The sequence below is a fragment of the Fusarium fujikuroi genome, chromosome FFUJ_chr03 (genome assembly GCF_900079805.1).
Source record: "Fusarium fujikuroi IMI 58289 draft genome, chromosome FFUJ_chr03".
Lineage (NCBI taxonomy): Eukaryota > Fungi > Ascomycota > Sordariomycetes > Hypocreales > Nectriaceae > Fusarium > Fusarium fujikuroi.
In genome coordinates, this window is record NC_036624.1 from 867,575 (window position 1) to 895,044 (window position 27,470).

General features: G+C 50.5%; 8 protein-coding genes; 4 read left to right on the forward strand and 4 right to left on the reverse strand.

The window, feature by feature from the left end:
* Nucleotides 1-816: 816 nt before the first annotated feature.
* Nucleotides 817-2,637, forward strand: FFUJ_02416 (related to nitrate reductase; the record flags this gene model as incomplete). Its single annotated transcript, XM_023574144.1, has 1 exon — nucleotides 817-2,637. The coding sequence occupies one exon, from the start codon at nucleotides 817-819 to the stop codon at nucleotides 2,635-2,637; it is 1,821 nt and encodes a 606-aa protein (XP_023427554.1).
* Nucleotides 2,638-3,012: 375 nt separating this feature from the next.
* FFUJ_02417 (probable RPN2-26S proteasome regulatory subunit) lies at nucleotides 3,013-6,587 on the reverse strand (the record flags this gene model as incomplete). XM_023574145.1 has 3 exons in its annotated part: nucleotides 3,013-3,426; nucleotides 3,475-6,385; nucleotides 6,448-6,587. The coding sequence occupies 3 exons, from the start codon at nucleotides 6,585-6,587 to the stop codon at nucleotides 3,013-3,015; spliced, it is 3,465 nt and encodes a 1,154-aa protein (XP_023427555.1).
* A 2,287-nt stretch (nucleotides 6,588-8,874) lies between these two features.
* FFUJ_02418 (uncharacterized protein) lies at nucleotides 8,875-11,530 on the forward strand (the record flags this gene model as incomplete). XM_023574146.1 has 3 exons in its annotated part: nucleotides 8,875-10,794; nucleotides 10,846-11,319; nucleotides 11,372-11,530. 3 exons carry the CDS (start codon nucleotides 8,875-8,877, stop codon nucleotides 11,528-11,530), a joined length of 2,553 nt encoding a protein of 850 aa, XP_023427556.1.
* A 641-nt stretch (nucleotides 11,531-12,171) lies between these two features.
* On the reverse strand, nucleotides 12,172-14,647 carry FFUJ_02419 (related to high affinity methionine permease; the record flags this gene model as incomplete). XM_023574147.1 has 3 exons in its annotated part: nucleotides 12,172-13,263; nucleotides 13,313-14,091; nucleotides 14,455-14,647. The coding sequence occupies 3 exons, from the start codon at nucleotides 14,645-14,647 to the stop codon at nucleotides 12,172-12,174; spliced, it is 2,064 nt and encodes a 687-aa protein (XP_023427557.1).
* Nucleotides 14,648-16,031: 1,384 nt separating this feature from the next.
* Nucleotides 16,032-18,922, forward strand: FFUJ_02420 (uncharacterized protein; the record flags this gene model as incomplete). XM_023574148.1 has 6 exons in its annotated part: nucleotides 16,032-16,098; nucleotides 16,238-16,589; nucleotides 16,635-17,100; nucleotides 17,149-17,312; nucleotides 17,361-17,494; nucleotides 17,541-18,922. The coding sequence occupies 6 exons, from the start codon at nucleotides 16,032-16,034 to the stop codon at nucleotides 18,920-18,922; spliced, it is 2,565 nt and encodes an 854-aa protein (XP_023427558.1).
* A 322-nt stretch (nucleotides 18,923-19,244) lies between these two features.
* FFUJ_02421 (probable uric acid-xanthine permease) lies at nucleotides 19,245-21,067 on the reverse strand (the record flags this gene model as incomplete). XM_023574149.1 has 2 exons in its annotated part: nucleotides 19,245-20,610; nucleotides 20,661-21,067. 2 exons carry the CDS (start codon nucleotides 21,065-21,067, stop codon nucleotides 19,245-19,247), a joined length of 1,773 nt encoding a protein of 590 aa, XP_023427559.1.
* A 2,924-nt stretch (nucleotides 21,068-23,991) lies between these two features.
* Nucleotides 23,992-24,774, forward strand: FFUJ_02422 (related to maleylacetate reductase; the record flags this gene model as incomplete). Its single annotated transcript, XM_023574150.1, has 1 exon — nucleotides 23,992-24,774. One exon carries the CDS (start codon nucleotides 23,992-23,994, stop codon nucleotides 24,772-24,774), a length of 783 nt encoding a protein of 260 aa, XP_023427560.1.
* A 908-nt stretch (nucleotides 24,775-25,682) lies between these two features.
* Nucleotides 25,683-27,041, reverse strand: FFUJ_02423 (related to WD repeat-containing protein jip5; the record flags this gene model as incomplete). XM_023574152.1 has 2 exons in its annotated part: nucleotides 25,683-26,713; nucleotides 26,774-27,041. 2 exons carry the CDS (start codon nucleotides 27,039-27,041, stop codon nucleotides 25,683-25,685), a joined length of 1,299 nt encoding a protein of 432 aa, XP_023427561.1.
* Nucleotides 27,042-27,470: the final 429 nt, after the last annotated feature.

Genomic DNA, 27,470 nt, shown 5'->3' on the forward strand with positions numbered 1-27,470 from the left:
CATCTGTACAACTTACACGGACACACCCGTACAAGAAGCTGTTTTCGTGCGCGGATATCAGTCTGTTTACCGATACAGAGCCTGATTTTGTACATTATCTGATTGAGCAACAGCCACTAAGAATTTCCAACTGTTTATGCCATCTTGCAGAACGGGCGTTGTCCATCTGATCAAGAACATAAAAGATATCGATCGATATCTTGGTCCGGGGATTGATACGAGGTTACTAACATTTGGCTGACCGGCAGTTGTGCCGCTTAAAAGTGGCCGCAGGGCGATTACAGGGGTCTCGTCACTGAGCCGTAGCACCCTCAGGGACAGTTACCTTCCATTCCGGGCGTGTTTCGGCGTGTCGACCAATGGTATTATCTTGGGATGTGTCAAGTGACGTAACATTTAATAACAAAACAGTCGGCGATTGCAATTTGATCGGCGACCAAAATATTGTCCACGCTCTGTGAACCCAACCCAACCTCAAGAAAGCGACTGTAAGTCACGATGCTTGTCTCGGCATCTCATCTCAGGTAATTGCTTTCTTCTGACTCGCTCCTGTTGTTCACGTGTCACGTCGCTCACCGCTGGGCTTATCATGAAATAGAGAAGGGCTTATATAAAGTGAGATTTCTCATCTCACTCAAAGTTTCGATGATTGTTCTCCGAGATATTCCCCGACGTCATTTTTGTTAGAGTACCATCGCGAGTCCACTGTGACGTCGACTAGAGATTTGTTTCGTTTGCGACAACGCTCACATAGTGTTTTTGGCGATGCATTGTTGCTCATTATTGAAGTGATACTCTCTTAATTCTTCTGTAGCCATGTTCTCGCGATCAACACGGCGCTTGGCCAGCCAGCTACGACCCCTACGATCTTTATCTATCCCTGCATCACAAGCTCCCTCGAGGGGACAATCTCGCACCTTCATCGCAACACGACTCACAAGATCTGCATCAACAAAACCTCCCGCCTCCGATAAGTCTGCGACGATATCGAGAGATCCAAGCACTTCCTTCGCATTTCTCCTCGCTGGAGCAGCTTCCTTCTACCTCGCCTACAGCTTCGCGCAACAACCTCCTACACGGTGCGACGCCATTGCCCATGACGAAAACGACCATGATCCTCGAGATCCTTCTCTTCCTCGATATCGCATCAACGAAGTGCGCAAGCACGATGCTCATTCTGATCACCCCTGGGTCATCCACCGCGACAAAGTCTACGATATAACTGAATGGATTGGCGCGCATCCTGGCGGCGATGTTATTCTTCGCGCTGCTGGTGGCTCCATTGATCCCTACTGGGATATCTTTTCTATACACAAAAATGACTACGTTTACGATATTCTAAACCAGTACCTAATTGGGTACGTCGATCCGGCAGATCTCGTCGACGGGCGACCGGCGCGAGAAGAGATCGAGGATCCCTTCTCGGATGATCCCGTTCGACATCCGGACTTGATTACAATGACGCAGAAGCCCAGAAACGCAGAGACGCCAGCCTATGCTATGACGAACGATTTCCTTACGCCTAATGACCTTTTCTACGTGCGCAACCACATGTGGGTGCCATCAATCGCCGAGGACCCAAACAACCACAATCTCACAATAGAACTTCCTGACGGAACCACAAAAGAATACACCCTCGCTGACCTCAAGAACCGATTCAAATCCCACAAAGTCACAGCCTCTCTTCAATGCTCTGGGAACCGCCGGCAACACATGAATGAGGAATCAGGTCGCAAAACAAATGGTCTTCCGTGGACTGCTGGAGCTATCTCAAACGCCTGCTGGGAAGGCGTCTTACTCTCGGACGTACTGGCAGATGCAGGCTTTGATCTGCATTCGGGCCTCACAGGAGAATCCGAGGCAAAGCACGTTCAGTTCAACGGCCTAGAAGCTTACGGTTCATCGATTCCTATCAAAAAGGCCATCGATCCCCAGGGCGACGTAATACTCGCCTACAGAATGAACGGCCAGACTCTCCCGCGCGATCACGGGTTTCCTCTACGAGCTATTGTTCCTGGACATGTTGCCGCACGATCTGTCAAATGGTTGAACCATGTCACGCTGAGTGACGAGGAGAGCACATCTCAGTGGCAGCGACGCGACTACAAGTGTTTTGGACCGAACCAGACCAAAGTCGACTGGGATTCAGCACCTGCCATTCAAGAATTACCTGTCCAAAGCGCCATCACAAAGTGCAAACTTGGCGATTGGACAGCCAAGGATGACAATTCTCACACCTATACAAAGCCTGCTTCATTGTCTGGCTACGCATACTCCGGTGGAGGCCGCGCCATCGTTCGCGTCGACATATCCTTCGACAACGGCAAAAGCTGGTCCCAAGCCTCCATTCTTCCCGACTGTTCCACAAAAGAGGGTGAAGAATCGCCTTGCTATGGTCACGCAGCCTGGGCATGGCGGAGATGGAAGTTTGACGGTGCGGTCCCTTTGGAGGCGTTTGAACCCGCACCATCAGGGAAGCGATGTGCGACGTTCGTTGTGAAAGCTACAGACGAGGTGTACAACACACAACCGGACAGTCACGCAGCAACATGGAATATTCGCGGTAATCTTGCTACAGCGTGGCATCGCGTGAAGGTCTGCGATGATGGCCCCACGGGGTCAGAAACAAAAGCGTAGGATTGGCTGAATAGCATTGACGATCGATTTTGCAGTTTTGGCTGGAGTTTGAGAGCAGGCGAATGGGTTTGTTACAGGACGAGTGATACGCGGCAGTCATTACAGCCATACGCACAATGGGTGCTTAATTATTAGAACGACTTACGTCAGAGTGTATGATCATTCTCAAGTCGAGTTGATGACAAAATAAAATCACAGATGGTAGACCACCCAATTCTATTCTCGACTAAGTGAATACATCGTCCCCAGGCATATTGTACATCAGCCTTCGCTCCGTACCCGCTCTATTCGCTTGATCTGCCCTTCTAAGTGTACAATCCAACTATCTCCACTGTATCGTCCTCACTTTTGAACTGTTCTAAGACATATTCACACCTACTCGTCATCTTCATCGTCATCTTCCCCAGCATCGGTGAAGTACTCGAACTCCTTAGGAACAGGGGCCTCTTCATCGTCATCGGAGTCTTCATCGACAGCGGTCAGTACACCCGCAGCAGCGGCGGCGCCTGAGGCGTTACCACCAGGAGTCTGGGGTTCAGCGTCGAGCAAACCAAATGGCGATCGACCTTGGTTGCGAAGCAACTGTCCGAGCATAGCGCTGTTGGCTCCTCCTCTCGACTCGGCAAGACTATCAAGCACAGCACGCTGAGCCCCGCCTCGTCCGCCTCGTCCAGTTTGTTGACCAGCCACAGGGGCCCGTTCCGTTGTGACCTTCTTGAGCTTCTCCTCAAGTAGACTCTTCTCCTCCTCGGGTTCGCTATCAAGCAGTAGCAGGGGACCACCAGTAGGCTGTAAATGTTAGCAATGTAAACGGCGCAGAAAGACTTGTATGCTCACCTTCTTGACGGGCTTGTATCGGCCAGCGGGGAAGCTGACATACTTCAGTTGACCAGGAAGAACTCGGGTCATGTTCTCGATTTCGTAGCCAACCTTCTCCTTTTCGGGCTTCTTCTTGGTATCGGTGGAAGCAGCCGGTTCCTTCTCTTGCTCTTCCTTCTTATCCTTAGCCTCGTCCACCTTCTTGTCCTCGTCCACGTCCATCTTGTCGCCACCACTCTTAGAGGGGGCGGTGTCGATTTCCATGCTCTCTCTTCGCTGAGCGCGCTCCTTCTTCTGGGCTCGTCGTTTGGCCTGCGCAGTTGTTGATAGAATTGCGGTGGCAATCAGAGCAGGACCTTCTTCGGTCTTGACTTCTTGCTCAGGAGGGTAATCGAAGAGGCTAGGTCGTGTAGCGCAGTGGAACTTGAAGTTAGGTATCTCAAGGTCATGATCAAGTCCAATGATGGAAGTGGGAGAGAAGCTTAGCGAAAGGAAGTGGGTAAAGGGGAACCAGTACCAATACTGTGTGAACACAGCCATGCCAACAATGCCGGCCATATTGAGGTTGCCAGTCTGGGTTTGAAGGCCGATAGTGCAATTGCGGCCACCAGCGTCAATGATACCAAGCGCGAGAGCAGCACCGAACTTGGTCATGGCATCCTCGTGACGGTCGCCAACCACCTTCTTCAGAGTCTTGCGGATCGATGAGACCTTGGGGTTCATAACCTCGTTCTGCTGAACAAGAATCATAGCAAGAGAGATGAGGGCACCCTGTCGGACAAAGTCTGTGGGATCCTTCATCATAGGTTCAAGCAGGTCAATGGCCTCGTCAAGACCTGTGCCAGCGCATGAGATACCCAGAGCCATGGCGGAACCGTATCGCACGTGAGGGTTGTATGATTCGGAGAGGAGTTCAACCATACGAGGCACGCTTCCGGGCTTGCGGAAGAGGATGAAACCCAGACTCATGACTGCGATACGACGGACGTCATCATTGACGTCGCTGACAGCAATATGAAGGAGCTTTCGGATAGCCTTGTTGCTACCGGTGCCGCAGTACGCAAGAGCAACAGTCATGATTCCACCATATCGCAGCGTGGGATCAGGGTCGTTGAGAAGTCCTTCGATAAGAACATCGGCTCCTTCTTGGCGGCCAAACATAATAAGTGCCATACCAATAGCAAGACCACGGACAATCTTCTCATGAGTGGTTTCGTGCGCATATGTAATCATATCCTCCAGAGCCTTGACATTTCCGGTGCCAAGCATGATGAGACCCATGGCCAAACCAACAGCCTCACCATTGAGCGCAGAATCCTGGAACAGGATTTCTCGAAGCTTCTCAAAAATTTCCCAGTCGCCAGTGGCCATGCCAGCAATACCCAGACCCAGAGCACCACCATGCTGAACGACCTCCTCCTCAGCCTGACCAAACTGCTCCTTTAGGTAGTCCAGAGCATCGGCTCCATGGTTGGCATGGATCAGTCCGTAGGCGTAGAGAGCACCCCCCTGGCTGAAGATAGAGCCACTGCTGAGGCCACCTTGTCGGGGAAGATAAGGTTCGAGGAGCTTTCTAGATTGAGAAAGGTTTCCGCGGTGAATAACACCGAGAGCGGCAGTCGCCGTGAACTTGGACCAGTTGACTGCCTTGCCCAGCCACTCCAAGTTATCGCGGAAGAACTTGTCGTTTGTAGTTCCTTGGTTCATAAAGGCATTGCAAAACGTGACCGCAGTGTGGAAGATGGAGTTTCGGCCCTCAAGGCTGTCGCGGACCTTGTTGAGGATGCTCAAATCGGTTCTGTTGTTGCGGTAGAGGAACTCGAGGTTGAGACGGATGGTCTTGCTGCCATCAAGAATTTCTCGGATATTGGAATAGGCCTTGGATACTGGTTCAGGGAGCTCGTCTTCGGGGTCTTCCTGCTTATTCTGAAGCAGAGATTCGCTCTCGTTGGACTGTTCACCGTTCTCGTCTGTCTCTTTCTTGACAGGCTTGCTAGCTGGGAGTGATGCAAGAACCTTGCCGAGGAATTCCTGTGTACCGTTGTCGTAAAGGTCGAAAGCAATTTGATAGGCGTTGGCGATGGAAGATCGGTCGCCCTTTTCAACAAGACTACGCAGCATGCGAGATGCTTCCTCATCTGAGTTAAGGTAAACGACACACTTCGCGATGGCAAAGTAATCCGGGTTGGGAATATCGTTGAGAAGATCGAGAATTAGCCTCAGAATTTCTGTTCGGAAGGCCCTCTCCTGAACGATGTCCATGCAAATACTCAATGTGTACTCCATGAGATCCTCAGCCGGGCCAGGAGAGTTCTCGAGAGGGTTAGACTTGGCCTTCTTCTCATCATCGCTAGCGCGCTTGATGACGCTTCGAAGAACATCGAGTTTTTTGGCCTCAACCGCAATACCCACCACTTGCCTGTAGCGACCCTGCTCTAGGCAGCTTTCGAAAAGCCTCTCAACAACCCTCTGAAGCGAGCTGGTAGCCTGGTCGGGGAGCTCAGCGATAGAGCCAGATCGGCCTTGCTTAAAAGCAGGCTGGAAGGTGGCCTCAACCATCGTGTTGTCGATCGAGTCACGGGAAAGAAGAGACTTGGGAGGTAGTGTTGTCTGCGAAAAAGGTGTGGTGGGAGACATGACAGCACCCTCGGCGCCACTCGCGAAGGTAGTAGCCAACTCGGGGAGGTCGGTGCTCTTTGAAGCCTGAGGAGCCGCCTTCTTCGCAGCATTCACTGCGATGTACTGGTCGACGCATTTAGAAATAATGGTCTCCTCGAACTCGCCAGGGGAATCGAGCTTGAAAAGATCGCCGGCGGCGAGGGCAAAGACCATGCTATCATTGTAGGCTTGGAGATGGTAGTAGACCTTGGCAAGGACAAGAGCAGCGAGTTGACGCTCAGGGAACGACTCGTCCTCGTAGAGTGCCTCGCTGGGAGACAATGTTAGCGAAGCTTATCATACCAGGAAAGGCGAGACGCGAAGATGACGTACATCTGTGTCAACACAGCAGCGACCTCAGTCCAGACGGTATCGATATCGTCGTTGAGGGTCTGCAGAGCGAAGACCTTGAGTTCGGGCTCCTCGTCGGTAAGGAAGGCGAGAACGCCGGTAGCCGAGACGATACCGGGCATCTTGACAGAGTATGAGGGATCGTGCGGGCGTGCGAGAGAGGTCCGTAGCAATGCGAGCGGCGATGCGAGAGGTTGCTGGGGGAAGAATGGTCGAGTAGTAGAGAATGCGTTATTTCCGTGTAGGCCCAATGGCATAAACAGGGCCCGGGAACGGAATTATAAAGTTTGTGCAGAAACAAAGGAGATGTCAAGAGAATTACAAGAGTCGGAGGCGATGAATTGGTTGGTGTTTTGCTCCAGCAGGGTCGTTCCGAGAAAGGTCCACGTCAGGCACAGCTCTGCCTTGTAGTAGGTGCACGGGCCAACCAGAGCTCCAGGCAGGAGCAGAATTACATAAGCTCCGTACTCCCCAACACAAGCACGTGACCATTGAATGTCTCCAAGCAACCCCCAAGTCCAAGATAGCACGCGACAGAGAGATGAATTGCACCTTGCAACACTAGGTCCCAGAGCGCTGAGTCGTTGTGGGTTTCGAAAGGTCGTGTGGATGTAATCATTCATTGCTCTCAATAACCAGTCAAATTTGCAGGCCGCCTCAAGCATATCTCATAATTCCTCCTCCATACATACGTAAGAGAGTTATTCACCAAAGCCAGATTCGCCCAAGCTAGGTAATCATGCTATTATCATCACGTGAAAAGCAGTACAAAGTGTAGAGAAGAACCGCACAAGTCGAAAGGAAATCGTTTCCCCGTCAATTGGGGTTTTCCTCCAGAAATGCTATATTAAGAGGAGGATGCCCTCACAATATTTTCTTACTGTCATGAACATGGGTAATCATGGGGAACATGTGACCAGGACGATGATGATAGCTAATACCGATCAGAGAAACAGTGTTCAAGAAAGCTGTCTGGAAACCTATCCTACTCCTTGGCGACACAAGCGAGGATGTCGCTCAAGCGAACTACCTGTCAAATATCACCATTACTCTAACACGGCTTTCTGGGCTAATATAGGCATTACAGACTTGAGGTTCTAGCCTAGGGGAAGAAAGAAAACTCGGGGCCTCGATCCTAAATGGCAAAAGACTTAGATAACTTAGCATATCTAAGTTTAGTATACCTTCTACTGAGTTTATTCTGATGACCCAAAGGCCACATTAACGTTGGCCAAGGCGGCATTGGACTAGCAAGCTAGAGCTTCATGTGATACGCCATCAGCTTTGGACTAAATTTGACTAGATTCCGATGTACAGTATACACGATTCCAATGCACGTACTGCCGCAAATACATTTCAATGAATTTGTGGCTAGCGCTCGTGCCTATGTTGCTATTGTGAAGCTGAACTCCAAATCCCATGGAGTTCCGCTACCCCTGGTTCGTAACTCAACTATGACGTCGAGTACAAGTTCCTTTTGTATGAGAAACATCGGGGTTTTTGGAGCAAGCCAATTCTTACAAGAAGATCATATAAACATGCTGATTTGATAAGGCTGATGTCCTTTAAGCTTAAGGAGATTGCAAAGGACTTGACCCTCCACAGGAATCAGAGTCTGACCCTGGCGTTTGAGTCTGGTGCAATTTATCTCGGGACATATGGAAAAGTGACAAGTAGCGTGTCTCATCTTTAATTCGCTAACCTGATTTGCGTAATGCTAAGCCTCTCCGGGGGTTGATGATCGGTACCTAGATCTCCATTGAGCTCGCAGCACGGAGCATGTACTGCTAGTAAAAAATGTTTGGGGAACGCTATCGCTAATAAAATTTGTCCCTGGGCCATGTCCAGTACGTACAGTTGAGTTAGGTGAGGTAGTACCGCCCGTGGGCATATCCCTGGAGCTCTAGCGTCAGGCTGTCGCCTGTCCATCTTTGTTTGTCGCCAGAAAACGACGACAGGACACCAACACAAATATTAATCAATCTCTAGAACTATTCCAAGGCGCGAATAACCTCCAGCGCACACGATCCATCGATAATATCATCCGAACGAGCGTCTTTCAGCCGCGTCCATCTGTTTCTGTACGCGATTTCTATTCGCCAATCGTCAATCGTCAATTCGACAGCGTGGCAGCCTCGCCATGGCGACGTAGAAACATCCCAACCAGTCATCCATGTCCACCTGCGCCGTCCTCCTCGCGCGACAACGAACGTCCTCCATCGCCTCAACAGCGTCATAGATCTATATCAGTTGAGGACAACATCTGTCTATACTCAGTTGCGCTCCCGCCGCGTCGACTACCTGGTTCAAGACAAGCGACCTGCACTGCAATTGCTTTGTGGTCTCCCAACTTCGAGGCGTCGTGTTGTCGCAGAATCTTCATTCTTTCCTCATCACGACACCATCGCCATGGATCTCCGCTCAGTTCTCAATACGTCTGATGGCGGCGATCGCGCTCCGGCCAAACCTGCGCCGAAACCGCAACCGCCGCCGCAGCTACATCAGCAGCAGCAGCAGCAGCAGCAGCAGCAACCTCACCCCCAGCAGATGCAACGACCATCGCAGAGTCCGGCCCAAGCACCCGCTCCTCCTCCGTACTATCGCGAGTACGGCCGCCATCCGCCGCCGCAACCTTCGCCAGGCAAACCGATGCCCCAAGAATATCCTCCGCATACTGGCCATCCTCATCACGCTCAGTCACGACCACCGTCGCATCCTCACCCATCTCCCCATCAACCACCGCCCGGTGCGTATCCACCACAATCTCCGTACCAGGCTCCCGGGCCATATCCAGGACGTCCTGCACCCCCTCCGCTACAGCCAACGGGCTCTTTTCACGATCCACGGTCCCCAAGCGTCCAGACTCCAGGTCAATCCCCTTATCGAACATCAACGACTCCGTCGGCCGTAGCAGCTGCCGCAGGCTATCCTTTTCCACCAACTCAGTCCCCTGGGGAGATGGCCAGTCCGGTCCAACGGCACCAATATTCACCTACTCAATACGCAACTCGTGAAAGCTTCTCTCAGGGCCCACAAGGCGTGCCACCAGGCCATGCACCTGGTCATTATCCTCCGACTCAGCAACAACACCCACAAAGCTCCATCCCACAGGCTCAGCAATATCTGAATCAGCGTCCTCCCTCAGCTAGTCATTCTGCCCATTCTACTCCGACTCCAACATCCGCTCAACCACATCATCCCTACAGCTCTTTTACACAAGGTAGTCCTGTCACAGCTTCGCGCCCACCGCCTGCCGAATACAATCGTCAACCTTCGCAACCACCCACGCCTGTCGGTCCTCCTTTGTCTGCCGGATCTCGACAAGCATCAGTTACAGGCGGTTTTGCACAACCTTCGAGTCCTTACCAACAAAGACTTTCCTACACTGGAGCGCCCATACCGCAAGCACAGGCACAGGTACAAGCACAAGTACAAAGCTCACCTCCGCCTCCGCTTCACGCGAAGCGCATATCTAGTAGCTACGGTTCGCCCGCCCCCGATATACACCGACGATCCCAATCGCATAGTGAACGAGCTCCCAGCCCATCCGTTAGCCCCAAATCTCGAGTTCCGTCGACTCAAAGCAACCACGATCCACTTGCTGCATCGGCGGCAGCAGACGCCAAAGCCAAGCTAGCTCAATCGGCTCCTATACCCCAACCAACCCAGCCAATGGCCATCGACACAGAACGCGCGGCAACTCCTGCCAAGCGCAAGCTTGAGGATCGCGACAGCCCCAGACAAGAGCCCGAGGAGAAACGAATGAAGCCCAGCGAGGTTAACGGCGGCGTTGCTGTGAAGCGCGAATCTGAGTCGGCTTCTTCCAGTGTACCGGCAGCTGCGGCGGTCAAGAAGCGAAGACGCTACTCACAGCCGCCTATCTGGGCACAAGATGCTCGAAAAATAAACAGCATGCCAACGAATGCGAACTTCGTGCTGCAAAAGAGAGTCCATTCACATCTCAACGGAAAGAAGGAGAACGCCCGTCCCAGCCGCCATGCTTCGCCAGAGACAAACCGAGGCAACCCTCCTCACGTTCCCGCTGCTGAACCAGGCCCCCAAGAGATTCTTGGACCTTGGGAACCGAGTCTTACTGGCCTTAAACCTTTTGAGGACGTGTCAAGACAAGTGGCTGATTTCCTCTTCCTCAATGTTATCAACACCCCGGATATGAGGGAAATCAGTAGTCGCGGTATCCAGTTTGAAATTGAAGCGAAATTGGGCACTCTCATCGACAGAGATACCAATCAACGAGTTGATCGAGGTATTGCGTCTGAATGCATCTTGATGGACAACAGCCGTGTAGCTTTTAAGAGTAGCATGACGGAAGTGAGTGTTTCGGCATCTTCTTCATTCTTAACGTCGCTAATGGTGTTTTAGGGCTCACACAAGAAGATGAACGACTACCTTAACGAACTAGTCAAAATCACACATCCCATGAATCCAGTTGGCAGCCAACGTGTACCCATCGCTGCTCTGCACCGGAGAGAGAGAGACCGGTTTTTCGAGATTCCACCAGATCTACAAGCAAGGATACCTGGATGCGTGCGAAGCCGACTAGGATCGCGAAGAGCAGTCCGCGTGAGAGTCACATACAACCAAAAGGACAACAAGGTCATTGCCAAGATCATCAAGGCACGCGTATCTGACCTTGATATTCACTTTCCTATGTTGCCAATGGATTGTCGAATCAGTATCAACCTCGAAATGAACTGGGACGGCTCGGTGGAAGAACTGGAGCAGCTTCCAAATCGTGATCGTGGGGAAAACCCTGAGCGAAACAAGGACCGACTCAGTTACACACACGGACCCTACCAGGTTGACCTCACGCAGGTCATACAAGATCGCCACGGAGTAAGCTCCCAAAGCCCCAGACAGCATTTCGGCTCAACTAACAATATTGCAGGTAAAAGAGAAGGAGCATGAACTTGAGATTGAACTGGACTCGAAGCTACTGATCGACCAAGGGAGCAAGGCAGCGAGTTCAAGACCACACCGCTATCAAGAGCTTGTGGAAGGATTTGTGGACAACATACGGCTTCTTACACGTAACGTGGCACACTGAACGGCAATAGATCATTTTAATTACCGGCGATAATCTTGGCTAAAAGGACGGGGTTCGCGGCGCTGTGTTTACAACAGTTGGCTCTGAAGGAATACCAAGAATAAATCAACTTATCTTTTGTGATCTCAACCCATTTCTATGATGTTGAAAGCTGTCCTTCTGTTTGCGCAATGTCGCGCTTGATGTACAAAAAATCCGTGGGTGGACGCAACAAATGATCGCAACCTCATTTACAACTCGAGATTTGGCTCAAGGTGTCGGAATAACAGTAGATCAAGACATGGGTACGTTGACAACGGCTAGGCCGATAGGAGTCCAACAGTTATGATTTCTTCACGGAAGAAGGGTTTCATATGTTTGGGCTACCCTACATCATCAGGATGGCGAATCGAATAATCTTCAGTAAAACATTAGGAACATGCGGCACAAGTGCTGCCTTCTGCGAAGGATTAATAAAAAAACAACACTCGGTTCAGCACTTTTTCTCCTATGCCAGCTGATATATGGAATGGTAAAAGATGAATGTTGTTGCCGCTTTACTGTCAGACAATACATTCACAAATGTACGCCTTGCATTGTCGCACAATCAACTTCTCATAAACATTTTCTTCATTATCGTATGTACTCAAATCATCAACCATTCATGGCCTATATCCGGTATTGTACCCCCTTGTTGGCGCTGCACCTCGGTGGTCGTCCTCATAAAATGCTTCGAAGTCAGTGCCAGCATATCGACTGGCCGCAGGCACCGGTATTGTGTCTGCCTGTTCGTCAAAGCCCGTTCGGCCAGTCCCTCTTGACTCATGAACTTCCCCTGCGATCCAACTTAGGTAAACTGTCTCGTGTACAAGCACATAACCGCTCGACTTCTCTCCCGAGTCGTCAGAACCATCAGCACTTTCGAACTCGGGCTTCTTCTCCACGACAAAGATCTCGTTCCTCTTCTGCTTCCGGCGCCATGCAAAAGAGACGAAGCCGAGGAACCAGAGAATGCTGCCACCGATGACGGACCATGTGATGACTGGGACAAGCCACCACTGGAGGCTTTGTGGTGTTGAGGGCTTGATCCAGATAGTGACAATGGGCCACAAGCCACCAATTACGTATATAACTGCGCATAAAACGCTGAGTGTCGGGTTGATATGCTTACCAGTCATCTGTCGCCAAGTCTGGGGAACTGCTGCTGGGCTGTGAATCTCATCCTTGTCTGTTTGTGGTGGTCCCTTGAATCGGAGGATCAGGATACCAAGACCCAGAAAGATGCCAAAGAAGGCATTGATGACATATGCGCTCAGACTTGTGAGTAAAGTGTATGAATTGAAGTAGTCCATACCCCAAGTGGCGAAGATGAGAATGAAGCAGGATGTAAGGTGCAAGACGAAGGCACCAACAGGCGTTTTCTCCCTGTGGTCTTCGGGAGAGAGCCAGCGTGTGCTCAGAAGAGAACTGAACATACCCTTCTTCTTGAGCCATGATAGCAATCGACCCAAAGAGATGTCGCCGTCTTGAGCAAAGAACTTGGCGTAGGGGATGATACCTTCCTTGGCGATCTCTTGCTTTACCCGTGCAGCGGTGTAAGTCATCACAATGATGTTACCCATGCTTGATATGGCAAGGAAAGCGTTGAAGATCCGCTGGCCAGTCTCGTCTTCGGTCAGGGAGCCGAGAGTTCTCTCGAAGAATTCTTGCGCTACGTTGGTGCTTATTTGATCCTTCTCTGGGACCACGACCATCTGAGGAGGGTTAGACCATGGTAACGCTGGGAAGGGAAACGATACTTACATATGAGATGTTGACAGCCATGTAAAGCACAATGGCAATACCGACACCAAGAATCATAGCGATCGGATGCTTTCGCCTTGGCCTGCTAATCTCACCCATGACATAATTGGGTTGTTCAAAGCCAGAGAAGCTGAAGATGATGGCCAAGAAAGCGTGAGCATAGCCATTAGCATCACCAGAGTCTGCAAAGGCACGAGATGGCTGAGTGTTTTCCGAGATATAGTTCTTGACCTTCTCGCCCTTGGTAGTTTTTAAAGCTCCGGCACCAACCACAATAGCTGTCACGATAATAAGTAGGAGGATCATAACTTTGATGATTGCCAACATGTTGTTGAGAAGAATGCCTGCTCGTCGAGAGAAGGTATGGATGAAGCAAGTGAGAATTGCTATTCCGATAGCAATACCCCTGATTGCTCCAGGAGCTGGGTCAGTATTGCCAGATGCGTATAGCACTCGTGTAGCAAAGCTGATACAGTTGCCCGCCATGTTTCCAAGAGCGATGAAACAGAACCCGAACATGCATGTACTCAAGAGTACGGTGCCTCTTCTATACGCGGGCTTTTGGTAGACATATTGGAGGTAATTGAGGTCACCGCCACTGCGAGGTACGCTCTGTTCAATGCCGTTGATGGTGTAGCGGGGAACGTTGAGACCGTACTCTATGTAGACATGAACACCTGAGAGACAGTATATCATGCCCGCCAGCCAGAGGAGAAGAGATGCGCCCGTTGAACGGGTTCCTTCCATTACTCTCTGTGGCGAATTGAAGATGCCAGTTCCTGTGATGAGAGTTAGCGCTTCAGTTGCAGAGTAGCACAGCGTTTGCAGGCCATATTTCCGTTCTGATGTAACCACCAAGTTTCAACATCGTGACAAGAGCAGAAGAAATGAATGACGAAAATAAGAGGATCAACTTCCCCAATAGAGAAACTGCATTGTTTTGACACATGGAAACTCAAGCTTGGGCCAGAAGGAGCGAACCATGGATCTTGATATAAGCAGACTTCCCCACTTGGGTCTCATCCGATCTCTGGGCTCAACTTAAATTCAACTTCAACACAACATCACCAAATCCAACATGAAATACCGGCGACAACTCGACCAATCGTATCCAAGAACTCCCTAAAACAATGGAAACTCACCAATCATTCGGTTAAGGACCAGGCACATGACATCAAAGTACCCAAGCTTGAAGGCTTCCTTGGGTGCTGATGTAAAGATGCCATTGGGATTATCGGTCTCCCTAAAGATCACCGAACGGTCGCTGTCCCATTCTGGCTCTTCACGTCGTGGTGGCTCACGGCTGTGCTCCTGATATGCTGCAAAGTCGTTCATTGTGTGGTCTGTATGCAGCCGAAAGCTGCAGCTCAAAGGGGACGAAAGGCTAGAGATGGTCTGGGAACCAGCTTACACGTCAATTCGAAGCCAAAGTTGGCAACGAGTCAACAAACTCTCAGAATTGATACAAACAATGGCAAAGAGCAAGCTACAATATGAGCTACACAGTTACCTGGGACCATGGGTATTAAGTAACGCTCTCGAAACTCATGCAGGCAGGGTTTGACGATCACACCAAAGCCGGGCGTAGAGCAATCAGCCCAAAATGGCAGACTAACCAAGCAAAGGGCGGAATTCAAGCCTCATCACCATCGTGTGACCTTATCAACTCCCTGCAGGGGCTGGTCCTTCTAGGCAGACTTCCCCTCACTTTAGACGAGAAATCGACAGCCTTATTACCTACCAAAACGCCTTGTCCATACCTTTCAACCACATCAAAAACCGCAGCGCTAGCCGTTGCACTTCTAGCGCCGTTTTTATCGCTTGAGCAGCCAATCTGCCAACCCTGCACTACACAGCCCCGATGCATCTCAGACATGGCTCACAGACATGCCAAGCCAGAGCTGAAAGAACCCCAGGTACCCAAACCTCATCCTCGGGATAACTTGTCTGAAGCATGGGGACGTGCGACTTGACTTGGGATACCACAAGATCGATCATCCTGTGTCCTCCGTCATATGTCCGACCTGGATCACAACTAAGAAGAAAAAAAAGCATATTGCTCTCAAACCATCAAAGCTCCAAAAGCTAGGTGCATGCTTTTGATAAGAGCAAGCAAGCTATCGTCCGTTCCTGACCCTCCACCCCGCATGCTCGCGCTGGTAGCCCACATCAGTAACCGATGCCTTGTTGACTGACCGAATCAGCCACGCCTCCGTGTCAGTCTCTCATCGGTGCCTGGGAAGAGCTCTTTTATCTTTCTGCGGCGACGTTCCTCGATTTTGGGTCAGCCCTGGCCAGCCACTCCGGACTGCACGCGTCCCTCGCACAGAGCTTGCATACTACGTTCTTATCTTCTTTCCTAAAGACTCATCTGGCCCTTGCATCTCTTTCATTTGGGGCGAGCGTGTGGGTGTTACCCATACCAATTAGACCGTCCCGGGTGAAGCTCAGTCACACTTCTTCCGTTGGCCTCTCGAGCAGCAGCCCCGTTAACGATATTTCTTAAGATACTGCTGCCCGTCACTCGTCCACAACATACTTTGGCCCCATCAACGGCTGCATTTCCCCAAGTGATAGTCTTTTAGCTTTTGTCCAAAACCCAGGTCCCTGCCATCCGAGGCCCTTTTGTAACATAAATCATAGCAGCGTTCGATGGCAGGCCCTCTACAGGTTGGAGACCTTATCAGCCTTGGGCGCCTAGCCTGGGAAGTCTACCGCTATGGCTGGTCTGAAGAACATAATGCAAGTAAGTGACCCAAGCGCGACACCTTTGTTTCTCCTGCAAGGTATGCCTTGCGGGGCTTCGCCAACGCACTGCTTTTATTGAATGTCAACCTTCGCGAATAGGTACATGTACCTGGCGATCACACAATCCTTCATCAGTCCGCCTTCAGTAGATGTAATGTCGTTCTGACTGTATGGCAGCAAAACAATATGAAGAATTTGGAAGAGATGTCAGAGGTCTCGGTGAGAACCTCGATATCCTCAGCAGAGTAGTTGCATGGGCCGACAACTCTCTCCAGAGTCAAAGACGTCAAGGTGCACCAGCAAGGCTACGATGGGACAGGACGTCGCTGATTCAGATCATTGGGGACTACGAGATGACATTACGAGAATGCAATGAACTTCTCAGATCAAACAATCGATATCGTGTAGGAACCAACCCTTTACGCAACTTGGAATGGAACGTACTCGTTCAGCCCGCAGCCGATCAACTGCGCCAAAGGATCATGCTGCACAACTCGAAGATTCTACACGTCCTGAAACCGTTTGAAGTGTAAGTGAATCCAGTTGGTACCGTTTCATAAGCTGACGAGCTCAGTGACCTCCTTTTACGGGTACGGCAAGATATCGAGCGCATGCATCGAGACCTCGCGGACCGCATCACAGCCGCTCATCACGACATCCGCCGTCTGATGGGAGTTCTTATCCCTGACCTTGATGAAGCCCTCGACCAAAGAGTTCAGCGTAGTGTTATTCTACTAGAAGTGCCCGTGGACTTGGACGAACAGTTCCGGTTTGCAGCGCTCACCGGCCACCCCGAGTATCGCATCGAGGAGGACTTTGAACTCACCGAGCTGTCGGATGCATTCATACTGAACTTTCACAAGAGCACAATCAACTTTAAGTCTGGTATGGTAGTGGAAGAACGTGTTCCGACTGTTGACCAGTATCTCAACTTGTTGAAGTGTGTATGGATTTTCAAGAGAATTCAAGCGGCCCCCGCTTTGCGGGAGGCGGATAAGGACACTTCCCACTGGCCATCTTATGCCCGGCAACTGGAGGATGTAAGTCGTGTGTTCACTTATTTGTAAGGTATGGACTAACGGGAGTAGGACTTATCATCTCAATGCGCTCGATTTGGCCGCGAGTTGGTGACGCCAAGGATAATCACTTCGACACTCAAGCGGGACATGTTCACGATCTGGCCAGAGAAAGAACCCGCCCCTCTTGTTGACCTTGTTACAAAAGACGAGATGATGGAACAACTGCTAGAGGTGTAAGCTTGGCATACCCCCAGTTTTGTTACAAAGCCTAACGATAGCAGAAACTTGCAGAGCTATAGTCCAGGTATCGAGAAGAAAGCCAAGCTCCTAAGAAGGCTAGATGCAGATGGGCGAAGATTCAGAATCATCATGTCTGGATCAGCTCAAGCGGCATCGGGCAAGCCAAGACAGCAAAGTTAGTAGAATATCTTCTTGTCGAGGTCAAATGCTAACTTGCACAGCTGAGAAATTCGACTTCGATATCACTACAATGGTCTTCAACCCGCAATACGCCTTGCCCACCGGCAGTCATATGACACAAGAGATCATCGTACGGCAGAACGAGAGAATCGCAAGGCTAGATTTTATGGACGGAGCTGATATACTGAAGTTCCAACAAGCGGTCACTGGATTCAAGCCATGGGCCTCTGCCACGCAGTACGACTGTCAAGTCATTTTCGTTCTCGGTGGCGTCAAAGAGACAATCATGGAGAATGCTTGCCTTCAGCTCTGGATACCCAAATCGACCGAGGGCTCGCTTGTCACTAATAGCGATGCCGCAGTCAACAACATCAAGACTTCATCAAGCCGTCAAAACTCCATATCGACACTTGCCTCTGGAGCGATGCCAAGTTCGCCCCTTTCAGGGAGCAGGCCATTTGCATCACCGGCGCAAACGCTTTCTTCTTATGGAAACGGTGGAGACGGGTTCGCTATGGGCCCTCCTGGTCGTCACCCAAGTCTCCCAACCATACCGCAGAGACAGCCCACAGGACCCGGGTTCTACGGCTCGTGGCCGGGAAGAACTTCTCCAGAGCCCATAGGGTCATCACCTGTAGAAAGACAGAGTTTCTTCCCTATACCAGGACCGCCGCGTCAGTCTCCACCACGGAAGCCAGTCGGATCAAGTCCATCTCCTCGTCGCTCTAGCTCCCTCTTCCCTCCCCCCTCCAGCACTACAACTATGACCAATAATGGACGTTCTTTCAGTATATCAAGTGGCGTCTCAAGCAACAGTAACTCATCCAACAGTGATGTTCGAAGCGTTAGTATTTCTACAGGAACAAATTCCACAGGGCTTCTCCATAAGCGTCCAGTGAAGCCGATGCTGGTCTTGTTTACACAGAACCGACAAGGAGACAAATTCTCATTTGTGACAGTTCAGATTGACGACGAAACAAACATGAATCCAGAGCGCTGCAACTGTCGCCGATCCGGAAGAGATGGAGCATCCTGCGATATCGCGGCCATCGAGAAGAAAAAGGGTGATGCTCCTATTTCAGCCCGAAGATATGAGCAGTCACCGTCCGATGGCGAGATGGACTGGAACTTGGCCCGGCTGGCGCTGAATAACCCTGCCTCAACGAGCGATAGTGTCAACTGGCCCAACCTCAAACGTCTTAGCATCAAGTTTCCAACTCCGCAGGCACGAGCTAAGTTCTGTGGCACGCCAAACGTCTGTCACTGCAAGATCAAGAAGGAAGGCGACTTGCTCAAGTGCATACAAGAACGCCATCGCGGACTCTGGGGAGAGGTTCAAGAGAACTACAGGAGGCAGATGAATAGCTTTCACAAGCAGCGATATGAGAGCAGATCTCATGTGGTCTATGGCGTAACGAGTTGATGGATTTAATATGCGAGAAAATGACGGGAAATAACAAGTTCAGTTTGTATCTCTATGTAAGGGGGCTTTTATGATTCTCACGAGGCGAGGAGTAATGGAGTAGTCATTGGTTACAGGCGTTTTTGGAAAGCTGAGAGAGGGACTCTTAGACAAGTTCGCTGATAAATTGGAATGATTACAATGTTTAATAAACATCGCTTTTGATCTGCAGACTGAGATTCTTCAACTGAGAAATCATAGTTTCAAATAACCCAATATTCACCATAAATACATTGAACCCTTATTTCCTGCTGAACTTTTATACGTTTCTTCCTACATCCATTCAAACCTGCTTCTGCGGATCGATGCTATGCTCCCGGCTTGAGCCTGCTATGGCCTTGCTCTGTTGCTCTGTATCCTCATGGATCACGACATTGGTCGCTGAACGAGCTGTATCAATATCATCTTCCAGCTCCTCGGGAAGTGTAAGGTTGAGGATCACACAGATGATGGCAGCAACCGCAAAACCGGTCTCCATGACAAGAACAATAGCATCGAGGAAACCCTGAAGAGAGCGGTTGTCCCCCTCGTATGTGAAGACCTTATCAAAGTAGTTGGGTAGAAGCGTTGCGCCATATCCCAGAGCCAGACCAGCAGTGAGAATGAAGCGGTTGCGTCGAGTGAAAGGAACGCCACGGACAATGATGGACATGCCCGATACAGCCACAGCACTGAAGAGGAAGGTTGTCATGCCACCAAGAACAGCTGATGGAATGGCAATGAGAGCAGCAGCAAACTTGGCAAAGATACCCATGATGACCAGGAACATGGCGCAGGCAAGACCAGCTTTGCGGTTGGCGCACCTGGTGAGGACAATGACACCGTTGTTCTGAGCGAAAACAGACATGGGAGTCATCGTCATGAGAGCACCAATACAGCCCGCAATACCGTCAGACAGGATGCCACCTTGAATACGAGATTCATAGGTCTTTCCAGTCACCTCAAGTTTAGAAACGTCGCATGTGGCTGTGACATCGCCGATAGCCTCAGTAGCGCAGACAAGGTAAACAGCAATCAGGGGGAGCACGAGTGGCCCATAAACTGATAGAGGGAACGTGTGTACCCAGGCGAAGGAAGCAACGGGGGCAGAGTCGATCCCGGATCGATCGAAATAACCACAAGCAGCAGCAATAATGCAGCCGACTAGTAGTCCAACCACGACCGAGGTGGATTTCATGATGGGAGAGCCGAAACGCTCACACAGGATAATAGCAACGAAAACAGAGAAACCCAAGCCTAGGAATTCTGCAGATCCCCAGGGAAGAGGATGTGGTGCGTTGATGTTGGGGCAAAGAGCAAACAAGCCATCAGTGGCAGTCATGCATCCTCCACTGCCACCCATCCAGTTGGAGAAACCCGACTTGATGAGCTTGATACCGATGAGCATAACGGTAGGGCCAGTGACAATCGGTGGCAGGACCTTCAACAAGTACTTTGCGGGGATGAAAGAGACGAGGATGTTGATCAAAGCACACACAGCGGAGGTTCCAAGAATGGCTCCATAACCCTGAGGGCAAGGCAAGGGGTTTCCATCAGAATCCGAAGGACAGAAGCCATTGGCGTACATCTGGGTGAGACTTCCTTGAGCGACAGGAATAACGCTGAATGAAACTCCAACTACGGACAGAACTCCAGTACCGAGGTAATATCTTAAGACAATGGTTAGCCCAAACTTTCGCCGCGACCAACCAACACTTACTGTGTACCAAAAAGCCTGAATCGAGTGATTTGGACTGCAGAGAAGATGCCAGAAACGATGAGAGCGGTTGAGACGAGGTATTGTTGTTGCTCAGGTAGCAAATTGGCGCTACCGCTGATAATTATCGGTGGTGTAATCACACCTGCTAACATGGCCAGTGCGTGTTGAAAGCCGAGCAGCAAGCCCAAGAGAACTGGCATCTTGTCATTAAGACCAAAGAAGGGACTTGGGTTGACGCTCTTCTTCATGAAGGGCAGGTTTGGGCGAAAGAGAAAGGCATAGTCGTAATCGCCAATCAGGCCATGCCTGGTAGTGAATGCCTTTCTGAGGCCATTGCAGCGCTGAGCAATTGTTTTCGGCGGCGCATGCTCGGGGGCAATGGACCGTGGCCCTTGATCCTCATCCATTGTTGAAGGTGTTAGATGGAGTTGTGTGAAGGAACTGGAAATAGGCCGACGCTGGAATGGCTTGGTGTCGACGGCGTTGATCGTCGAGGGGTCCAAGCGAAAAGAGGTATCTTGGTGTCGATCAACTCAACGGACACAGGCTTTGGATGTCAACGTTAGATAGATATTGACGAAAGCTTTGAAAGGCCCCAATACTGAAAGTTGATATGGGCAATATGAAGGTTTATACTTCTAATGCCTCTCCATACAATAGAGGTGTGATTGGCGAGCACGCGAGGCCGTTTTCGGGAGTGACCAGAGTTATTTTTTGGGCTTAGTGACCCAAGACTTGTAACTGATAACTCGTGGATCCAGAGATAGCTTATCAGCACTTCTTGTTCCCCAGATGCTTGACAAATGGTTATAGATGGGGCAGCAGGTGGGTGTCTGCGGGTCCGAGTTCAAGAACCCCAAGCGAGGTGAGATGAGATGCAGATCAAAAGACAAGGTCAGCTAAGAAAACATGCGATGCTAATCTGAAGCCTGATATTGATGACATGATGGTGCACAACCGCTCCTTTAAATATGCAACCCCGGATTCCACGATGGAGAGGTATGAATAAGGTTGTTTTGTTATCAGGCCGGCCAGTCGGGGAACTTGTATTGGAGGTGCACCTCGGGACGTGGGGGACGGACAGAGGAGTACGGCCTGTCGCAACCATTGGGCTGGGTTCGAATCGAGGAGGGATGAGATAGCGCATCGGCGCATCCCCGAGGCATCGTCTGGGGCTGTCACCCATCGCCACAGAATAGGCGACTTCGGCTGTCTATCATGGCCAGGATTGTGATAATGAACCCAGCATGAGCAGGGACAGCACCAGCTGAGCTCTGTCTGGATATCATTCTGAGCTTCAAACCACGGGCTGATAGGTAATCAGTTGGCGAAATCGGATGACTCTGTGAAGAAGATGGCACCAATTTGGAGCAACCGTCGGAATTCAACCACCCAATTCGCTCCAGTTTATCTCCAGTGTGCATGCATCGTACGCCACAGTTTGCTAGCAGATATGCATACTGAGGTAGTGCTCGGCCATGAGCCGTCGGCCAACCACAAGCTTATCAGATAAGATAGAAGTGCGAGTAAAATCGGCTGTCGGCTGCGTCCGGTGGTGAATGCTAAGGGCCTGTGATGCTTGGGAGAACGGAGGCGGGCGACTGCGCAATAAATCCCATCTTGAAGGTGTAGATGATTGAGCAGAGCTGAAAGAAGGGCGATCGATCGGTCGGAGATGTTATCACAGCTGTGAGACTAGGGCAAGCGGCGGCAACAAAGTCATAGAATTGTGTAAAGGCCGCCGGCGCTCCAGATAGATCTTGGCGATTGATGCGACAATGATTGAAGAGGAAGAAGAAAAATAAGAAGAAAAAAGCTGGTGTTGTAAGACCATCAAGAGGAAATATCAGGCAAGGCCCTGGCTCAGAGGGGCAGACTGGCAGGTTGGCTTGAGCTAAAGGCGGGAGGCACCGGAGACTGCCGCTATGTGCCTGCCTCTCCGCATTCATGGAGTTTTTGTTACTTAAGAAAGTGCTTTGGTCTCCATCCTTGAGCATGAGCCTCATCTCTGATCTCTGATGCAAATGTTGGTTCTTGACACTCTATCTTGTTCTATAAGGTGGTTCTCATTGCAACATGAAAGGAGGCCTGGTGTGCTCCCTAGGTGCTCACAACTTATTTGTTCTCTTCTTTCCCCTTCATGCATTAGAGGCCTCCAGAAACACAACAGTATCGCAACGGTCAGTTGCCGAAACCACAAACAGTTTGAAATAGTTTTCATTCTCACAAGTACAACACCATGGTGTTACAGAATAGATGTCACGGTCAGTTTACAACTCACCCTGCGTCATGACAGCATTGTCCAAGAATAGTTTAGAAACGCAGCGACTTGGATTAACTCAGCAGGATATTCCTTACCTACTTTAAAAGAACGTTCAAAGGCGAGCTTCTTGGTGACGGGGAGCTGCTACAGCGCTTACTGTACATCCACCGAAGCCGCCGCAGCCTTCAAAGAACAACCAATCATATCGCAATTCAATGCCCAAACTGAGGTAATATGGGTTTTATGACACAAAGGGATGCTTTTCTTGATTTTGCCATGTCCACAGCCCAATCACGATCTTCCGTATCACTTCTCATTGGTGGACTTGCTCCGTCACCACGAGACTTTGTCTCCGATCCTTACTCCACTTGCCGGAGCTACCCTCCGACTGGGGCGGATAAACTGTCTCCTTTGTGTTTATAGGGGTCAAGAGCATCCCCCTCCGTTACACATTTGACGTCTTCATGACAGAAACAATACACCTTTTGCCCCCTCTCACATCAGTTTTCCAGGGTCTCACGCAGGAAACTGGCACCAGACAGGCAAAGCGTTGCCACTTGACCATCCCCATCCTCGGCCCCAAGACCATCGGTTGGACCCTTTTTTTATGTATCATTAAAAAAAAAAAGAGACCAAATTTCCCTTTCTCCCACGCCTAAGAAGCTCCTAGTCCCCTAGTCAAAAGGCAGAGGTGGCGTCTTTTTTAGGTGGCGAAAAACCACAACAAACGGTCACTCTCCTCTCAGAGGCAGAAACAGGTGCTGCTAAAGGGATTTTCGCTCGAACGTCTCGTCTGGTCTTGTCTGGTCTCATCTCGTCCCAGGTCACGCCTATTCTATCTGCCCATAATAATGTGCCCTAGCTCACCTTGTGCTATGTCTCTAACTTGTGAATCTCTGAACTTGCATCAAATCTCGATCGATTCCTTCTTTTCCTGTTTTCGTCTTCAATCCATGATTGTTGTCATTTTGGGCACTTGATTGATGTCGCGCAGGTTGGACTTCGATATACCTCAATAACCGCTACCGCTGCTGGATACCTCCGGACAGCCGGCATCGGCCGCCCTTCATGCACCACTACACCACCGTCATCCATCGTTTGTCACCACGAAAAGTTACTGATCCTGATCTCGTTGCTGTCCGTGACAAGCTTGTTGACGCTCTCGCCCTCAAGGCGTCCGCTCTTGTGACGCCGCCAGCCACCAACTTGTCTCCTCCATCTTCGCACGCTGGTCCGCCCGGCACGGTCCAGCGGCCCCCCTCTCGATCTCGACATCGCCGACCAAAACGTTCTTCTTCTTCTTCTTCATCACCTCGTTTAGTCGTCGGCCCTGACGCAGTTCATCGCCTGCCATCTGAGCTGGCTCGGTTACACTTGTCTTCACCGCTCATTGTGTCGAGCCCTTCAAGATCAAATATCGCTCGCAAAATTCAAGCCATTATTCCTAATCTCGACAGCCGAGTTCTCTGTTCATCTAATACCACCGTGCCAGCCCAGGCATCTGGACGAGATTGCGTTATCAGTGTCGGGGGAGGTTCTGCTGTTACCCTGGCCCGAGCTGTTGGTATACGGAAAGGAATCCCTCACATTTGCATCCCTACAACATACAGTGCAAATGAACTACACCCAGGCGGAGGACCAAGCGATTCATCTTCCGAAGAGAAGGGCAGCGGCCACGGCACTAGAATACTTCCCACTGTTATCATTTACGACGACAACCTCACCATGAGCTCTCCAACTCGATTTCCAGCGCCCAGCAATGAGAAGGTCATGGAGGACTTTGCTCGAGCCCAAACGCTGCCCAAATCAGAAGACGCCTGCTGGAGCTACCTTCACATTCCAGGCGTTTAACACTTTCTGGTCCTGTTCACCCGGACATCTTTTTTATGATCTCTTTTTAAAATCACCTGTCTTGTACCTGTGAGGAGCCCTTCAGCCTCCTATTCTCATACCAGAATCCCCAGCCTCACGCCGATTTCTCGGATACGGGATCATAATGATTTGTGCGATATTTGCATAACGCACGCCATCCGCCTCGCCTCGCCCTTCACGCGTTTGAGGAATCATGGAGAAGGGAGCATGGCCCACTGTCTGCAAAGTTTTCTAGTACTCTGCATAACATCGCCGGGATATCATGCCCTTCTCTGCAAGACATCGACCACCGGCTTGGTCTTCCATAATTCTCTGATAGAGTATTGCTGGGGACAATGCCGCTTCAAGTCCTTGTTCTAGTCACCGGTTCAGACGCAAGCCTTAACATGTGTAATGGCAAGGTATCTGCTTCTGCCCCTTTTCCGGGATAGAATAAGTGCACTTGTACTTCCGAAGCTACTGGGCTTCGAGAAGACTCATCATAAGAGACTACTAGGTCTCGAGTTAAAACATGAGGCTACTGGGCCTCAAAAGAACTATCACCGTAGGTCGTGTAACATCGACCAAGGGATACTTCTCTCCCCGGCTCAACACGAATGGATTTTTGGTTATTTCACTATGTACGTGATCGTACTTCGTTTCGGAAGACCACCAACTGCACATGAGTCGTTGGATGTCCACCTCCTAGGGTGGGCTTCTTCACAAATTAGATAGATAGCCAGATAATGAAAAATTGAAGGCTGTCAAAATTAATCTTTGTCTCATTTGTAATGAAATGTATCGACGTCCATGATTTGCGCTCTGGCCATTCTGACTGACTGATCGCACTACTTAATCGTATCTACGCGGGGTATCGTAACAGCATTTTCATCGCCGAAAAATTCCACTCAGTCCAAGCCCTCAAACCCCATGACGCCGTGTGCTCCCATGGGCCCGAGTTTGCTCTGTTGGGCTTCTTTGCGTCGCTTGGCCCTGCGCTTCATCTCCGCAATTTGGTCTTCTTCACTATCGTCGTCGCTGTCGCTATCAGCAGCTCGCTTGCCGTTGCCATTCTCTCCAGCGTCACTATCATCGCTATCGTCGTCGTCATCTTCATCCTCTTCGTCATCTTCGTCATTGCCTCCTTGAAGAGCAGATAGCTCTTCCCAAAGCTTTACGGTTCTTCCGCCAGCGCTGATAAGGCGATTCTCGCAATCGAAACCCAGCGATACAACGCTCTCCATATGGTCGTGACGCAAGTTAGCTGAAATGTCCACCTCCCGAAGAACAAGATCGACCACACGCAAGCTGCCATCGCCTACACCGCAGACGACCTTCTTGCCAAGTCCCAGCTCTTGCGGGACCAAGACCATGGCATCGATACTTTCGCCGCCGCCCTTCTTGTCGCCATCCACGATGATTCGTTCCTGTTGATCGTCCCAGGCTCCCTTGTCCCACATGGTCAATACACCCGAGCCGGATCCTACCGCCAAAACGCCGTTGTTGCGATGTCCTTTAGGACCCATGCCTGGAACGAAGCAAGACGATAGCAGCTCATCCTCCTGGTCGTCGCTACGCACAAGCACTCCTCTCCGAACATCGGTCACGGCGAGCGTAGTACCGCCAGTGCTGACCCATTGCTTCGGGAATCCACTGGTGCTGGCACTAGTGGGTGGCAAAGGTGTTATGGAAGAAACGTAGTCGGCATGGGGGAAGTGAGTTTGAACGGGCTTCTTTCCCAACTTGCCATCCTTGAGGTCAATGATGTGGAGGGCACCTGAGTCGGTCGCAAGAAGCAGGCTCTGAGGGTTCAGGACGTGGAGGAGGGTCGGCGCATCGGGAACTGTAGTTGCAGAAGGAATCACAAATTTGGAAATGACTTGACCTGTTTTGGGGTCAAAGTGCTTTACCAGCGCATCGGTTCCAGCTGAATAAACAGCTTTAACGAGTTAGCTTGGCGAACAATGGACAGTCACAGCGACGCTCGCGGAAAGCTTACCTGAGCCATCGTGCGAGTAGACCAAGGATCTACAGCTTCCCTTGTGTCTTCGAGTGCGCCAGACGGATTCGATCATACTCTTTCCGTCGCTCAGCACGCTCGTGTCTCCATCGGCATCGGCATTGTCGTCGGAAGAAGAGCTGGATGGCAATCGAAAGGTCTCGACATGGCCACTCGATAGACCGACGGTCAGGAGGGGCTCCGTGGGGTGGAGGGCTGTTGCAAATACGTCTGCCGACAGAGGTAGGGTACATGTATTCTCAAACATGTTGAAATCGATGTTTAACAGTTACTCAAAAAATAGTCAGGCATAGCATTGCTTGAAAAGAATGAAGGAAAAAAAAGAAGCTCGAGCCAATGGAAGTCACTGTGTTATCGGTGCGATAACACTAGTTCACACTGTCTCTGGGACAAGCTCAACAGGAACAGCTTGTTCTGAGGTAGATATTACAGTGCAATAATTTTAGTTCATTTCTTGACACATGTTGTATCTTTTAATGTTCACTCCATCTGTTAGTGACTCTCTTCTGAGCCCTTATAAACTCGTATGATGTTGAGTATTTCCACTCACTGTTAGCCCGTAGTAATAGATGGGCCCATTGAATTCTAGACTGAGGTGTGAAGCTCCAGCATTCAGGCACCCACCCACCCTAAAAGCTTATGCAGAACATCTTGTTTTCCCACCTGTAATGCATTT